The following is a 15745-nucleotide window of genomic DNA, read 5'->3' on the forward strand; positions in this document are numbered from 1 at the left end:
AAAGAGTCGTTTCTAACAGACGGTATTAACACGCTAGCTCAATTTTTTATAGAACACTAAACCCTAGCGAAGTCAAGTCACTGCCTAAGTACAACTGAAATCAGTCATCCCCAAATCCAGTTATAGTTTCCTATCTCCCTCAATTATCAGCCAAAGCTCAGACAGAGAAGAAGAAAATGGGGAAAAAGAAATCCCACATCAAAAACCCTAAACCCCAAAATGAAGACTTGCTATCAACCCTAGAAGATTTCACCAAAAAAGAGAATTGGGACAAATTCTTCACTCTTCGAGGTACTGAAGATTCCTTCGAGTGGTATGCTGAATGGCCTCAACTCAAACCTTCTCTTATCCCTCTCATGTCTTCATCATCTTCTCCATCTTCGTCGTCTTCTTCTACATCGGAACCGTTACAGATTCTAGTCCCAGGCTGCGGCAATTCCCGGCTCTCTGAGCATTTGTACGATGCCGGATTTCACGATATTACTAATGTTGATTTTTCCAAGGTTGTCATCTCCGACATGCTTCGCCGCAATGTGAGAGACCGCCCTCGTATGCGTTGGCGTGTCATGGACATCACTTCCATGCTGGTAATTTTCATTTGTTCTGATATTTTTTTTTTGAGTTTTTAGTTTTTGGTTTGGATAGTTAGTTAAATTGTGCATGATGGTGCATATGTTGATCAAAATTGCAACGGTAGTATATCCTTTGCTGCTATATTGTTGTTACATGTTGATTATTTTTGCCCCTTTATGTTGTTTCAGTTGTATTTGAGCCGACTATATTTTGTCTACCAAACTATATTTCATGCTCAACTGAGCTTGTGTTATTGTATAGTTAGCCCACCAACCTAATATAATAGCTTATATTTGTATATAAGCATATATATATATAGCAATAAGAAAATCAATGGAATATACCCTCAATAATAGTAAGAAAATCAATTCGTTTTCTTCTTGTTTACAGATATATTTTGGGAGGGGGAGGCAATTTGACAAAATGAAATCTGATTGTAATCTATAGGACGATATTGCGAATTTGAGTATTTGACAATTTGAAGTGTGAATTGCTAAATAAAAGCGCAGTAAATGATCGTAGTAGAATATTGGACTTTTTTTACCTGTTACTTCGGAATTTCAATGGTGGACCTGGATAAGTTTAATTATACTACCTTGAAAGTACTAGCTTTTGAACTATCTAGTTCAATCACAGTCTCTTTTTTGCTTTGCTCGTATCATTCTTATGGTGATCGAATTATTTTGGTGGTTCAATTCTTGTTTGGTACACATTGGCAGTTTGATGATGGGACATTTGATGTGGTTCTGGATAAAGGGGGATTGGATGCATTAATGGAGCCTGAGTTTGGTTCAGAACTGGGAGATAAATATTTATCAGAGGTATTGTGATCTTCTGTTTGAGTATATTTCTGCTTATTCTTATGTTCTATGTGTTTTAAGAATTTTGTTGGCGCACACTTTGTGCAATGATTATTTTTCTAATTTGGTTTTGATTTGTTTCCGACTGCTTACTTCACATCAAATTTTGGCATCTCATCAGGTGAAAAGAGTCTTAAAAGTTGGTGGGAAGTTTATTTGTCTCACATTGGCAGAGTCACACGTCTTAGGTATAGTTTATGTGTTCATTTTTTAATCAAAGTGTTGTATCTAATAGCTGGCTCATTTTATGTGCAGCCATTCCTTTTGCCTATTTTTCGTTATCTCTATGTTTTTCCAACTAAGAACATAGTATTGTATAAAGCTGATTGTTCTCTAAAGAAGCTTTGATTTCTTGTGTTTGACTTGCTCAAAGATTGTATTTAGGTCTTAGTGATTGACATATTATTTAGGTTTTCTAAAGAAGCTTTGATTTAAGTTGGTCTCTTGACATGTATAAGAAACCAAAATGACAAGAGGTCACAAGTTTGAATATCATTCTTCCCCTATTGTTTCAAGTGGGATATATAGCTCCATGTATAGAGAAAGCTGTGCTGCATTCATACTTCTAGTCCAAATAACTTTGAAGTGAAGGGACGTGATAGAGTATATAATATATCTTGGGTGTCTCATCAACATAAGTTTTTGGTTAAGTTGGTCCCTTGGTAAGCAGATGGTTATAGCCCCAGGATATATTATCATTGTTGGATTATGTACATCAATTCTTTTAATTACCTATTTTCTCATTTCAGGATTACTTTTCCCCAAATTTCGGTTTGGGTGGAAATTGACTCTTCATTGCATACCTCAGAAACTGTCCAGTAAGGCTAGCCTTAATACATTCATGGTGGTGGCTGTTAAAGGTGACTCCTCTGTTGTTGATGAGCTAACATTATCTTTTGATCACTCCTCAATTGGTTGCAATGGGGAACAGGTAATAGTTTTTCTTTGTCCATGGTTAATTTCTGATTGTTGCTACAGACTGTATTCCCTCGTCCCTAAGAGATTGTATCACCAACAATTGCATTAGTAAGAAATTGGTAGAGACCACCAAATTGTGTGAGTATAATTAAAAATTTAAAAATGAGAGAAAATGAGAGATGTGCGTGTGTGGTTAAAAATTAAAGAAAGTGGTGGGTACACTATCTAAAATAGTAATATTTGACATGTTAAAGGGATAGACAATGTGACAATCTCTTAGGGGCAAAGGGAGTATCTATTATCATGTTTAGATCTTATTAGGTATCATTTTTGCTGTGTTGGGAATGTGGAGCATGGTAGGAGTTGCTATTTCGGAGGCTTATTGATGATCAATTGATTTCTTTAGTTTGTGCTTTGGTACATTATCACATGCAAACCTTTTTGAAAGCTGGGTATACTATTAGTGACAGTCAGGATTACATAACTGAAAAGTCTATATCAATGAGCTTTGAGATGTGTTCCTTGAATGTGTTCATTGACTATATTCTCAATTAAATCTGTATCTCAAACTGCTAAAAGAATTTGTCCTATTTGTTGTTAGGGGCGAGGATTCTATGCTGCGCTCCAAGCTGAAAGCCAAATCCGCAAAAAATATTTAGTTGGTTCTGATATAATATATTCTCTTGAAGATCTGAAACTAGGGGCCAGAAGTGATTTGATGGAGCTTAGCCCTGGTCGACGAGTTCAGTTAACATTAGGCAGAGAAGGAGGTTCTATTTCGCGTTACAGAGCTGTAGTTCTTGATGCTCAACCCGAGTCTGTGCCCTTTTCGTACCATTGTGCTGTCTTCATAGTGCCTAAGGTTAGTCATACTATACTTACTATAGCTAATATATTTGTCAAGAAAACATTGCTGAAAAGCTTTTTTTGCATTTAAATTTTCAGTTATATTTCGTGATATTTTTTCCATCCTTCTCTTTGGGCTGGGACTTGCTATATTGTAATATTTGTGCAACTGTATAATGAACTGAACATTGAGGGCAAGATGAGATGGAAGACGAAGATGTAGAAAGAAAGAGAAAATAAAAATATAAAAGATAGGACTTTGGAACTTTTGTAAGGTTCTGATCTTTTCCAATGAGCTTACAGCTCATACAAAACGCTCAACAATGAATTAGATGATCTCTCTCACTCTCTCTTTGTTTACTCTCATTGTTTAGAGCATTTCTTCTCTCATTTCCCTCAAATTTCCTGCTTTTAATATTTTAATTGATCTAGTTCCCTAAGGTACTTCTATTGCCGTTTCCCTAAGTTACCCTACTTGCAAATTCATTACAAATTGATGTACAATAGCAACGGCCAACGTTACACCCTTATGAGTTTATTTCTATGTTTGACTAGGATGTTCACTAGGCGAAGGAATTGCAAAGCCCTTTTGTTATTCCTAAGCCAGTTAACACTTTTACAAGTGATAAGAGTCCTCGGCTCTTCAGAAAATATGTGTTGAGTTTTAATAAAGATCTAGCTTTCGGCATGTTTTAGATAATTGACGTGACAATAATGTTTAGATGTTGATGACCTGCTACTGTATATTGCTAACTTTATACTTTGCAGACTAGGGGCCAGGAATGGTTGTTCTCTTCAGAAGAAGGACAATGGATGGTGATTGAGAGTGCCAAGGCTGCTCGGCTTATAATGGTGATCTTTAAACTTGATCTGTGTTGTTATTTTTTTTGTCTTTATATTTTGTTGCTTTGAATTTCTACTTTTTGACTTATGATTGTATGCTGATTTTAGATTAGGTTGGACTCCAGTCATGCTGATCTCAGTATGGAGCAGATTCAGGTAAAGCTAATTTTTTTTATTAAATTTGTTAGTTAGTTGCTGCACGGGTTGCCATTTTATGAGAGAAAATGGTAGGGCCTTATAGCAACTGAAATAAACGGAGAAATGTCCAAATTTCTGTTGTATTTTCTTGACGCCAATGTCCGTTCTGTTTTGCAGAAAAATCTTTCACCTCTTGTTAAGCTGTTGGAACCCGCAAAACATGACATTGGGGCTCAAATACCGTATGTTTTTTAGCTTCCTCCTCTCTTTAATAATGTGACTTTATTATGGTTAAATTATTAGAACATGCAACATCTTTCCTCCTCAATATAATACTCTGAGAACATCTCTGTATAGGTTAACATGGAGAGGAGGTTTAGATTAGCTAAGTTGTGTGAAGCAAAGCCTTAATAATCCATCTTCAATCTTATCAATTTTCATGTTGCTTGGGCTATGATTAAAGCTCTAGACGACTTTTAGTCTCAACAGCTTTGGATGCGAGTTAATTTCTGAATGATCTTTACTTACTCTATCAAGGATCATATTGATGGTTCTATTAGGTAATCCAAACTTGTTCCTCCTAGAGCACTGCCTCGTGTATGCTAGTGCAAAATAATTGATGTTATCAAAGTGGTCAGAAGTGGAATTTCTTTGAGCGACCTTTCTGTGAAAGATGTTTATTTGAGAATGACGAGATGACTCGATGGTGGTAGGAAAAGAGTCGCTCCGTTGCTGTTCAAAATCTTGTGATCTCTTTGAAAAGAAATTATACTTCTACAACTTCATAATAGTAGTATGGTTTTTCATGTCATTGATATTTGAAGATAAATTCTTCTACAACTTTATAATAGTAGTATGTGCTTATCTTAGATGATCTTCTAGTTTGTCTAATTGATTTCTGATTCTGTGAGATTTTATTTGTTGCATCTTTATCATAACCAAAATCATCAATCGTGTGCAGGTTTATGACAGCTGGTGACGGAATCAAGCACCGTAAAATAGTTCACCAGGTTAGTTTCCTGATGTTTGGTATATATATTAATATTAAAGTTTTACTTAACTCCATTTCATTCAAATTGCATTTTAATTGGAAAATTCTTGCAGAATGAAGCATGACGTTTTGCTTCAAGGCTTAACTATTTCATTATTTGTTTTTCTGTCTCCACTCCATTGTAGGTTGACCATTTAATTCTATTCCTGTTTGTAGTTTCAAATGTTATTTTCTCCCGGCTTCCATTACTTGTAAATCTTTTCATATGGCGAAATTTTATTCTTAACTTTGTTTTTCTCACATTTTTTGATGTTCTTCTCAGATTGTTTACTGCATTGACAGGCAAAGTGTATCAATCATTTCTGTGTGAGAAGTTTTCTTTCTTAAGCAAGGGCTAATGAAAATTTTAACATGTTCGAAAAAATACTGGAATAATTTGCTTGTTGCTTCTTGAGTTTGAATTTGGAGATGTTTATGATAATATGTTAAACCATTGTAGCAAGTTATGTTGTGATGTTTACAGAGTCACCTGTGTGAGTATCCATTATGTTCAGACTTCAGTTGTTTAATTGGTACTCGATGAGTGTTGTAACTCCTTGGTTTGCAAAGCGGTCTCCTTATTTTCTCATTAGTCAATATTTGTGTACATTTATGATCTATGTAGTTTTTCATTGAATGTACCTCATTTGTTTGGATTTAGATGAGCGCAAAACTTCTGTCTTTTCTTAGTAGTACCTATATTCTACTTTGTAGGTGACATCACAATTTACTGGGCGAATAACAGTTGAGGATGTTATTTATGAAAATGTTGAAGAACATCTTGCTTCTGTTTCCCCATCAAAGGAGCCTGTATTTCGCCGCCTTACATTCCAAAGGACCGAGGGCCTAGTTCAATCAGAAGCATTGCTTACTAATAAAAGATCTGAGATACTTGCTGATGAAGGTGGAGAGAACAAGGTAGTGGTCCCCGTCAAATCTAAGGAAAAAGTAAAACCAAAATCAGACCAATCACAACAGTCATTGACTAGTGGTAATGTATAGTTTCCTAATCTATAGATTCACTTCCTTATTGCTCTTCGAATATATATTGTTCTGTCTTCTGCTTTTTTTTTTTTATTATTTAAAGATGGGAAATTGGGAGCGAGTTTGGACTTTGGTAATCACAATTTAACCAAGGGAGATTTATTTACCATCAGTATAATTTGTTAGTTTCAAGCAGTAAGTGAAGCTTTATTTCCGCCCAGTATCTTGTTCTAATAATTTATGCCTAATCAGTTTTTAAAGTGCTATCGGGTTTTAATTATTTAAATCAGGATTTGTTTAGACCAAGAACTGAAGGCTTTTGGATGTGCAGGACATGGCCATGACTCATGACATGATCAAGACCATGACCAAGACAAAGGCCAAGGCCAATACCATAACTCGTAGAAAGGCACTTTAGCACAACTTTGACCACTAATATATCCAATTTTCTTTAAGTTAAACCTAAAGACAAATTTAAAGACATGATACGCAACAATTTGTTTTAAAATAGTATGAAAACAAGAAATTAGGATTAATACTCTCTAAACTCAAAAGAAATGTGTCAACTAACTTTTTTGTGATAGTTGCGAAAGACTTCAGAGTTCTTATAATTTCTGAGGCCAGAAAAACTTCATGGAACAATTAAATAATGCTTGCCTCTGACCAATGAGAAAACATATGCCTGTTGAAGAGGATTTCCTAGGTGACACACAGACAGAGAACCATGTAAAAATTAAAAGGAGCATTCGGATTTTTCTGACTTATCATCAATTAATGGAGAAATTGTGGATATAAATTGTTATCCAAACACCAAATTTGCATTCTATGTAATCCCTGTGAGGTAGAAGAATCTCTTGGAAGGATTAAAAAACGCCTTTTACCCTTCTATAAAATTAATTACACAATCGTTGAAGCTAATTTCGTCAAAGAAGAATCATAGAATGGTTTTTATTTCACAAGACAAAGTTTTAGCACATGTAAATTAAACAATTAAAGAAATCAATCAAAACTCTGAAAGTGTGCTGCAGAGCTGTTGGGTTGTGACCAATCGCAGCCTTTAGGGGAAGACCCACCATAAATTACAATTTATAATATTTTAAAGAAAATTGTAAATAATGTTGAATATGTTAAGTAAAATATGTCGTGAACCCTTCATTTTTCTTGTTTTATTCTGATTATGATAATCAATTTTGTGGATCCCCAATAGTTAAAATTCTAAGTCCACCACTAGCTGTGACACTTAGCCTTCATTGGAAGGAGATATTTTTAGTAAATTTTCCTAGTTTTCTCAACATATAATGTCCAATTAAGTTTTGTTATTTTAATACTTAACCCTGTCCACTTTGATTTCACAGAGCTGAGCAACAATATGCAAGTTGATCACACCTTTGTGGCTAGCTCATATCACACCGGAATCATTGCTGGGTTCACGCTGATCTTGTCTTACTTGGAAAGAATAGCATCTAGTGGTGGAAAAGTACGAACCATTTCTTAGACCCTTGGTTCTATGGTGCAAGATATCAGTAAAAAAAGAGAATAAAAGGAGCTATTATTTTATTTTTCAATACGTATTAACCATAGGCGATGGCTTAGCATAATGTTTTTTTTATTACAGGTTGAAGCTCTTGTCATTGGTCTTGGAGCTGGTCTACTTCCAATGATTCTCCACCGGTGCATGCACTTTCTACGTATTGAGGTAATTTGCATTTCCAGTTGTGAAGAACTTTTGCATAATATAGTGCTTAGACTTATCTACTTTGGTATCTTTTGCAGGCTGTTGAATTGGATCCTGTGGTGGTAAGACTCGCTAAAGAGTACTTTGGTTTTCTTGAAGATGAGCGTATGAAGGTAATTTAATTTTACCATTATTGTAGTGTAGCTATCATTTTGATTTTTTATGTTGTAAATGTGTTCTCGCTTGTGTTTATGCAGCTTAAACATTACATGGTTATTTCTTTTCACCCTTTTTTTTTCCCAAAAAGATCATCTTCCTATTGCTTTGTTTGAGTCTTCCTATTGCTTTGTTTACCGTCTCCCTTAGTTAGTTTAGCATCTGGATGAACATTAATCTGAGAAGAATGAAAATTGTTGCTGTTAACTGTAAAATCATTGAGTCACTTTCATTTGGATTTGCCATTAGAAATTTAAGATATCCTTGAATGTTTTCTGGCTGCTGTTTATAAAAGTTGTGCATTCCTACAATAGCCTATGTGAATCGTCCACATCAGTATATATACTTTCCATTTGTTGTTTACCTTCCGTTGAGTTATAACTGGTGTTTCCATCATTTTTGCGCGTTGTAGGTTCATGTTGCTGATGGGATTCAGTTTCTTCAAAATCTTGCCAAATGTAGTCCCCTAGAGGTGGGTGACAACAATATACCAGAGGGGAGTATTAGTGATCAACTTTCAGTTACAAATAATGCGCAAAACATACTTATCCGGAAACTCGACATAATTGTTATTGATGTAGACTCGTCAGATTCGAGGTGATAACTCTTTTTTACCCCCCCCCCCCCTCTCTGGCCCTCCCCCAATTTTATAGTGGAGCATTAAATCTGGTTTTGCCTTGTTACAGTTCCGGACTATCTTGCCCTGCTGCGGATTTCGTGGAAGATTCTTTTTTTGTATCTGTTAAGGACAATCTTTCGGAGCAGGGACTTTTTATCATTAATTTGGTCTCAAGATCTCCATCCATAAAGGAAATGGTTGTTTCAAGGATGAATGAGGTAAAAAATTGACTGGGAGCTGTCGTTTATTAGGTGTTTACAACCTTGATTCTGTCATCACTGCCATCAACTCTCTCAGATTGGACTCATGGGAGAGTCGATTCAGTTATGTTGATTATTGGATCTTGTTCATTTTCAAGATCTCTCAAGGAGTAAATTCTGAATTTGTCTGAATTTATTGGTTACGTATAAAACTTGTCAGAGTTAAATTAGATAGTTTCAACTTACAAGTCCTAACTAGACCTTCGTCTGAGCTTGAATCATATATTTATTTAACACAAAAGTCACAGTGCTAGAATTATGTGTTGCTCATCTGAATATATTTGTTTTACGTAGTATGATGGCAATGCTTTTCCAGTACACTGGTATTTGCATGAGTGACACACACCTATAGTTTAGGACACATTAATGAGAGTTCCATCAGCAGCCATTGGATTGATTTAGTTTTGTATGTTTTGCTAATTATATATTATATTATATTAATAAAAAATATGCAGTAAATGAATTTTGGGGAATCCTTTAGGCAGAAGAAAGTTCTTTTTAATTTGTAACCCTTCTCGATAATGCAGTTTGTATCTGATAGTGTTCTCTTATACTGTGGGAGGTGGGTTATAAGGGAAGGTAGGGTTCTGGACAGAGCTCCTCAGCATGATATATTGTTACCCTGTTGGTTCTAATCCATTCTATCCTGTTCCTTTTTTCTCCTCAGGTTTTCAGCCACCTGTACTGCCTTCAACTTGAGGAAGATGTGAATGAAGTTCTGTTTGCAGTTAACTCAAATATGTGTGTTAAGGAGGAAAATATTTCTGAAACTGCATCAGAGGTTCAGAAGCTGTTGAAGTTCGAAAATCAGGAGCTTAGCCAGGACATTGTGAATATGGCGAAGAAAATCAGGTGCTTGAAGTGAAAATTTTGCGTACAAACGAGAAATGTGATTCCTCAAAGGAATTAGAGTAACAATTCGATAATCCTCCAATAATTTAGACAAAAATGCATTAAAGGAAGAAAGTTGGACTTTGCTGATGCGAAATCTACTGAATGGCCTTTGGGCTCCTCTATCTGGCTACAGCCGGGGATATGTAATTGTCGAACCTGTATGGTCCTAATAGAGGAGGGTTATGTCTCTTTAAAAGCAATCGTGTGAGGGGCCGACATCTGAATGATTCAGCACTACGTAGCTAAGAAAATATATGATTAGTTTTGTGCATGTTAATTTTATAAGACAACAATGAGAATTTAACTAGGAGGCTAGACATTTGATGAGAAATGGTCTTGTGTTATATTATATACTTGTATCTTCATTTAGTAGATTTCACAGGAGTAGTTTTGCATAGATGCTAGCATCTTTATGATTTTTCATGAGTCATTTTATCCAATTTTGCGCGTGATATCAGATTTTGTGAGTTACATTAGATGACCTTGACAGTATAGTTTAGTTTTTGATACCATTTTGGTTTCGTCAATACAATGAATACGTTGCAAAACACTGTTTCTTTAGACTTTGGAGCATATTCAATACAAAAATGAAATTCTTATACAAGAAAACTTGGTGTTTGGTATTTGGTCTTTAGTCTTTCGATGACAACTTATTCTGTACGTTTTGTAAAAATGGGGTTGTTCATCTCTGGTTGACGTTTTTGGAAGTTCAAAGTAGACCGTGAATTTTGTACACATCCCAACAAAGTTTACCTGGAAATTTGAAAACAATGCCCTCTCTATCATCTTTAGATTAATATGTAAATATGTAATACATGCGCAATATTATACTACCGTCTTCATTTGATGTTTTGCAAAGAATATTAGGAAAAGAGATTATTATACATGATATTTCGTGGAGATTGAGCTTTTTTATATATATTTGTTTAATTTTTTAGAAAAATTATATTAATTATTTAATATATACTTATAGTGTTAAAATAATCACTTATAATTAAGTTTGTGTTTATAGAGTTGTTAGAACAACAAACATTATCAAATACAAGATATAAATTAAATTGAGCATTACTTTGAATAAAAGTTTGAGTATTACCTCTTTTCTCAGAGTATATTCTCCCAAGAAAAAACAAAAATATTATGTTTCTCAATTATCAGTCCTGTAGCTTACAGTTGCGGTAAACGAGGCAGATAACCGCCATTTTCCCCTGCCAGTAAATAAGGAACTTGGGAGAAGGTTAAGACTTAAGACCATGTTTGGCTATGGACTATGGACCCCACTCAGCTTAGGAAGTGTCATCCATTGATTCGGAGTCAATGTGTTTGTCCCCCCATTCCCAAACGCGCTGGGATGGATCTTCGTTGGCTCCTCTTTACCTTTAAAAAACTCCTTTTTTTTCCCCTTTCCCTTTTACTCCCACCATTTTCTATGATGTAATTATGCTATAAAATTCTGCTTTTTCTCCTCTTTCTTTACTCACTGTTTTTTTTTTATTGGAAACCACAAAAACAGGCTTTAGATTCCAACAAACATGGCAGTAAGTTTTAATCTTTCTGTACTTATCATTTTACTTAGTAAAGTACTTTGTTAGGATTATTCTGATTCATGGGTTTTGCTTTTCTGGGTTTTTTTTGCCTTCTTTAAATTCTATCTTGAATTCTTAATTCTGCTTTGTTTTCTTTTCTTTTTTTTTTTTTTCGTTTTGTTTTTGGTGAGGAAGTTGAGCTACATGCTCAATTATGGGTGGGTTGATTGATTATTGAAATAACTTGTTGGTAAAGATCAAAGCTTTGGTATATTGGTGATCTGGGTTGTTCTTCAATTTAGAATATTTATCAATTGCAAATGTAAGTTCATTTGGGTAGCTACACTTTAAAAAAGAAGTTCATGGAGTTACTATAATTACTGACTTTGTTTGTAGAGAATCCCTATTGCCAAGGGATAGAAGATATTAATCTTTTCTGTAGGCGGTGAGGTCACCTCTATATGTAAATTTCTATTAAAAAAATGATACAATAATGAATTGTGTTAAATTTCCTCCCTTTGTATGTAAGATTTCCTTTCTTTAATTAGCTAATACTTAAGATAGTAATTCTTTCTTTGTTTTACGATGAAGGTGATCTCAGAATTTAGAAAGGTTATAATGGGTTGTGATTCCTATAATCCTATTACACATAGGAGAATCTTTGCTTGTCTTGTTAGACAATAATCTAACTAGAGCACATAAGGAGTGTTTGATTTGGTTTGGTTTGGTGTATAAACAATTTTCCCAATTTCCTTTGTTAAGAATGGAATGCTAAGGGTGGAAAACTGTCTTCTTTTGTAAGGAAGAGAAGCTACATTTCCAGCTCAATCCTTACGATGTTTCCATACATCTATCATACTCCATTTTCATTTCTGTTTTCCTAAACCTTTTATGGTATGATCCAAAAAATGGAAAGCCAATCTAGAGTTGTGTTCTCCTTTAGAAATGTTGTCTATGGAATATCCGTTCCACTTAAATGGTTTCAGTCGATTAGTCGAAATAAATGGAAAAAGTTTCATACTTTAGTTCTTTAATTCAGTATAGGTTCAAGAGCATTTTCTTTGTTATGCTTGGTGTATTGAGTTTGTAGTATCAGGCTAGTTAAAGAATTCATGTAGTCTAACTAGTGTAACATAATTCGCTAGTTAATTCACTTTTTGAATTCATGATTTGCTCAAAATGACCATAAAATATAGCTCAAAACTGACCATAATTCATTTATTTTGATTCGCAATTGCGTGCAAAATGTGAATGGGGTGAAGTGAAATCTTTTGGCATTGCTCTGACTCTTCTCTAGTGAGCTAAATGCCTTTAACCCTTTACAGGAGTTTAGTTTTTTCACTGAAGACCACATTGTATGACTTGTGTCGCGTTTTTGTTTTAGATTTTCCTTATGAGTGATCATTATGTTGTCTTGTGGCAGCGAACAAATGTGCTGAAGTTTGGGAATTGGGATACCCAAGAAAATGTCCCTTACACAACCTACTTTGAAAATGCAAGGGTTTCATCAAGGGATAAGGTGAAGTCAACGAGTTCTTCACGTAATCCTGATTTGGAGACACGAAAAGGATCAGAGGCTGTGAGAGCAAAACATGAAAATATGGAAGAGGGCGAACTACAAAGGTCATATGATTCCCAAGCACGCCTTGATGCTGGGAGAAAAGCTTCTATTAATTCATCTCATTATCGATATGCAGGAGTCATCAGTGATACGCCCAAAAGGGCTGCAAGAGCAGATAGGGGAGGTTTTCGGAGTGCTGACCACTCTCCGTTGCATCCACATTACCAAGCAAAGATCAGCGCCAAAGGAGGCGCGGTTTCTTCTCTTGAAGAAGAGGGTGAACTGCAGAGATCATATGATTCTCCATTACGTCTTGATGCAGGGCGTAAAGCTTCTATCAATTCATCTCATTATCGACCTGCTGGAGTAAGCAGTGCTATGCCCAAAAGGGCTGCAGGAGGAAATGGAGGAGGTTTTCGGAGTGCTGACCACTCTCCATTGCACCCACATTACCAAGCAAAGATTGTTGCCAAAGGAGGTGCAGTTTCTTCTCCTTCACGAGAGAGGAAGGGTTCTTCGGAAGGAATTCATGGTTTGGCCCCGTCCACTCCTGGAAGATCCCGTCTGAGACCAGTTCCTCGAGGCAATGAAACTGTAATTGATTATTTCTTCCTTTTTGTCTTCATTGAATGTATGAGTATCATGATTTAAGGACAAAATGTCAAACATCCATTACCTAAAATTCCCCCCCCCTTTATGCTGATTTACTCAGATGCTTCATTTTCCTCAAATACCCGTTATTCGAAACACAACACTTGAATTGGGCAAAAACTTGCCAAGTTTTTTACTAAATGACCATAGTAAACCTTGACATATGTATCCATGTTGCACTTGTGGCTTTATTTTAAGTAATATAGGGCTAATATGAAGATAAATTATTCAATAAACTTGAGAGGATCGACACAAATCAAAAGGGGTGGCTTGGGAAAGGGTTAGCTTTATCTAAAAATACCTGTCATTTGATTTCTTTCTCCATTGAGGTTTCAAAGAAATATGTTCTCCATATAGTGTTTTTTTAGTTGATCTTCTGTTCAGAATTGTTTCGTACTTGTCAATTATTTTTTGTCGTATGTTAATGAAACAGGAGTAACATTTTCGAACCCCAAATGTTCTCTTGATTCTTGCTTGTATCTTCACAATAGCTATGAACTATTCATCTTTTCTTCTTCGGAACCTTCATACAGTCTAACGTGTGTATCATGTAAAAATACTAATAGCTGTCTAGCAAGGATGATCCTAGATCTTAGCTGAAGTCGTGTTTGTTTCGTACTTACGAAACCCATTAGTTCCCTAATAAGATCTTGTAGTTTAAAGTACGTGATAATCTGTCACTTAAAACTCAAAAGCATTGAATTGTTTCCAAAATGTTTTGAAACTTGTAAGTAAAACATTGCAGCCTGATCGAGGTGCTTCTGTTCCAAAATTTGGAGAATGGGATGATATGGACCCAACATCAGCAGATGGGTTCACACACATTTTCGACAAAGTTAAAGAAGAGAGGCACGGCAGTCTAGGAAATACATCTGGTACAGCAACTCGTACTGTACATTCTGATCGTAAGAAGCATCATAGAAGTAAAAATTCAAAGGTATGTGAGTATTTCAACAAAAATTTTGCATGATTAAGGCGATTGGCCGCTTGCAGCTCACTTAATTTGCTTATTCCTTTGTATGTCACAGGGGTGCTGGTGCCTACCTTGGTAGAAAACCGAAGCATGCTGCTCACACACACACACACATATATATATATATATGTATGTAATCGTTCGTGAAAATATAAGTGATGCACCTGGGGTGATTGTCTGTTGTAGATCTTGGATTCTTTTTCAGTCCATTCTTTCTCCTGTAAAATTTGATCACATATAAGAGTCTTAGTGGCTAAGGTAGGAGCATAATGTATTCTAAGCATTGAATTGATTTCTATTTTAATTATTTATACTCATTGTACTCTACCGTAAGCAGCCATATACATTATTGTGGTTACGACTTGCGACTGAGCAATGCTAATACCTCACATATTCATGTCTGTTGTGTTGTAACCTTATAGACCAGTTTGCTGTTTAACTTTATACATTTGATCTGCCTTTTTATCTTCCAATTACTTATTTGTAGTTTTAACCCAGAAATCATCACAATTCACAACCCCTTTTGTGAGCTTTGATTATTTGAACAGAATCCCAATCCCCTGAGCACTACCTGCATTCTATGTTGGAGGGAAGTCAGAAAGCAGTATAAAGAGGGGTTTTCCTTTTGAATTTCAGTTGTACAAAGAGAATAAGGAATGAGTAATGTTATGTGACTAAAAGGTCACAAATTCGAATCTTGTTCCTGAATCCTTGCTCAGCACGGACAATTTGTAGATTAGATTACATTCCTCTCATTTTTTGCTCATCGGACACAAAAATTCTTGCGTACAATTCTAGTGTTCATTCACCAGACTTTGAATTTTTTTGTTTAAAGTCTATTGTATCATTGTTGGTTATAAGTTATACGACCTATCACCATGTATTTTCTTTGTGCTGTCTCATTGTTTTAGTGCTACTCAACAAATAAGAATCTGACAAAATTTAATCTTCAACCTTCATATTGTGTTAAATTAATTAAGACTCTTAATCTTTTAAAATTGAAATAATCGTCGAAAATAAATCAACATTTGCTAAATTTGCTGAAACTTAACCTAACTATTGCTTTTTTTTAATAAACCTACCTATTCTGTATGATTACTAAAAATAAACTCAACTATTATATATTTTTGACTGTTTGACATACAAAGTAGTTTTTGAAGATGGCTATATAAAAAGATGAG

General features: G+C 35.1%; 2 protein-coding genes across 3 annotated transcripts; both read left to right on the forward strand.

The window, feature by feature from the left end:
- The first annotated feature begins 11 nt into the window (after positions 1–11).
- Positions 12–10332, forward strand: LOC130825489 (uncharacterized). Its single transcript, XM_057690742.1, has 16 exons — positions 12–587; positions 1293–1394; positions 1555–1621; positions 2183–2364; positions 2953–3213; positions 3966–4049; positions 4149–4196; positions 4356–4420; positions 5140–5188; positions 5923–6199; positions 7548–7669; positions 7808–7888; positions 7966–8040; positions 8496–8680; positions 8770–8920; positions 9630–10332. The coding sequence occupies exons 1-16, from the start codon at positions 177–179 to the stop codon at positions 9825–9827; spliced, it is 2358 nt and encodes a 785-aa protein (XP_057546725.1). The 5' UTR covers positions 12–176; the 3' UTR covers positions 9828–10332.
- Positions 10333–11077: 745 nt separating this feature from the next.
- On the forward strand, positions 11078–15035 carry LOC130825495 (RPM1-interacting protein 4-like). Of its 2 annotated transcripts, none has more exons than XM_057690750.1 (4): positions 11078–11391; positions 12803–13534; positions 14337–14528; positions 14620–15035. In XM_057690750.1, the coding sequence occupies exons 1-4, from the start codon at positions 11386–11388 to the stop codon at positions 14641–14643; spliced, it is 954 nt and encodes a 317-aa protein (XP_057546733.1). In that variant the 5' UTR covers positions 11078–11385; the 3' UTR covers positions 14644–15035. The 2 variants fall into 2 exon arrangements, with proteins under 2 accessions (XP_057546733.1, XP_057546734.1); XM_057690751.1 differs by lacking the exon at positions 11078–11391 and adding an exon at positions 11449–11701.
- The last annotated feature ends 710 nt before the right edge of the window (positions 15036–15745 follow it).

This window comes from Amaranthus tricolor, chromosome 10, assembly GCF_026212465.1.
Source record: "Amaranthus tricolor cultivar Red isolate AtriRed21 chromosome 10, ASM2621246v1, whole genome shotgun sequence".
Taxonomy (NCBI): domain Eukaryota; kingdom Viridiplantae; phylum Streptophyta; class Magnoliopsida; order Caryophyllales; family Amaranthaceae; genus Amaranthus; species Amaranthus tricolor.

Excerpts from the sequence above, each read along its gene's own strand:
- LOC130825489 (XM_057690742.1), top strand. The coding sequence starts at position 177 with ATGGGGAAAAAGAAATCCCACATCAAAAACCCTAAACCCCAAAATGAA. Across the intron at positions 3,214-3,965 it reads CTGTCTTCATAGTGCCTAAG|ACTAGGGGCCAGGAATGGTT; the intron begins GTTAGTCATACT and ends TATACTTTGCAG. Across the intron at positions 7,670-7,807 it reads TAGCATCTAGTGGTGGAAAA|GTTGAAGCTCTTGTCATTGG; the intron begins GTACGAACCATT and ends TTTTTATTACAG.
- LOC130825495 (XM_057690750.1), top strand. Across the intron at positions 13,535-14,336 it reads TTCCTCGAGGCAATGAAACT|CCTGATCGAGGTGCTTCTGT; the intron begins GTAATTGATTAT and ends AAAACATTGCAG. Across the intron at positions 14,529-14,619 it reads ATAGAAGTAAAAATTCAAAG|GGGTGCTGGTGCCTACCTTG; the intron begins GTATGTGAGTAT and ends TGTATGTCACAG.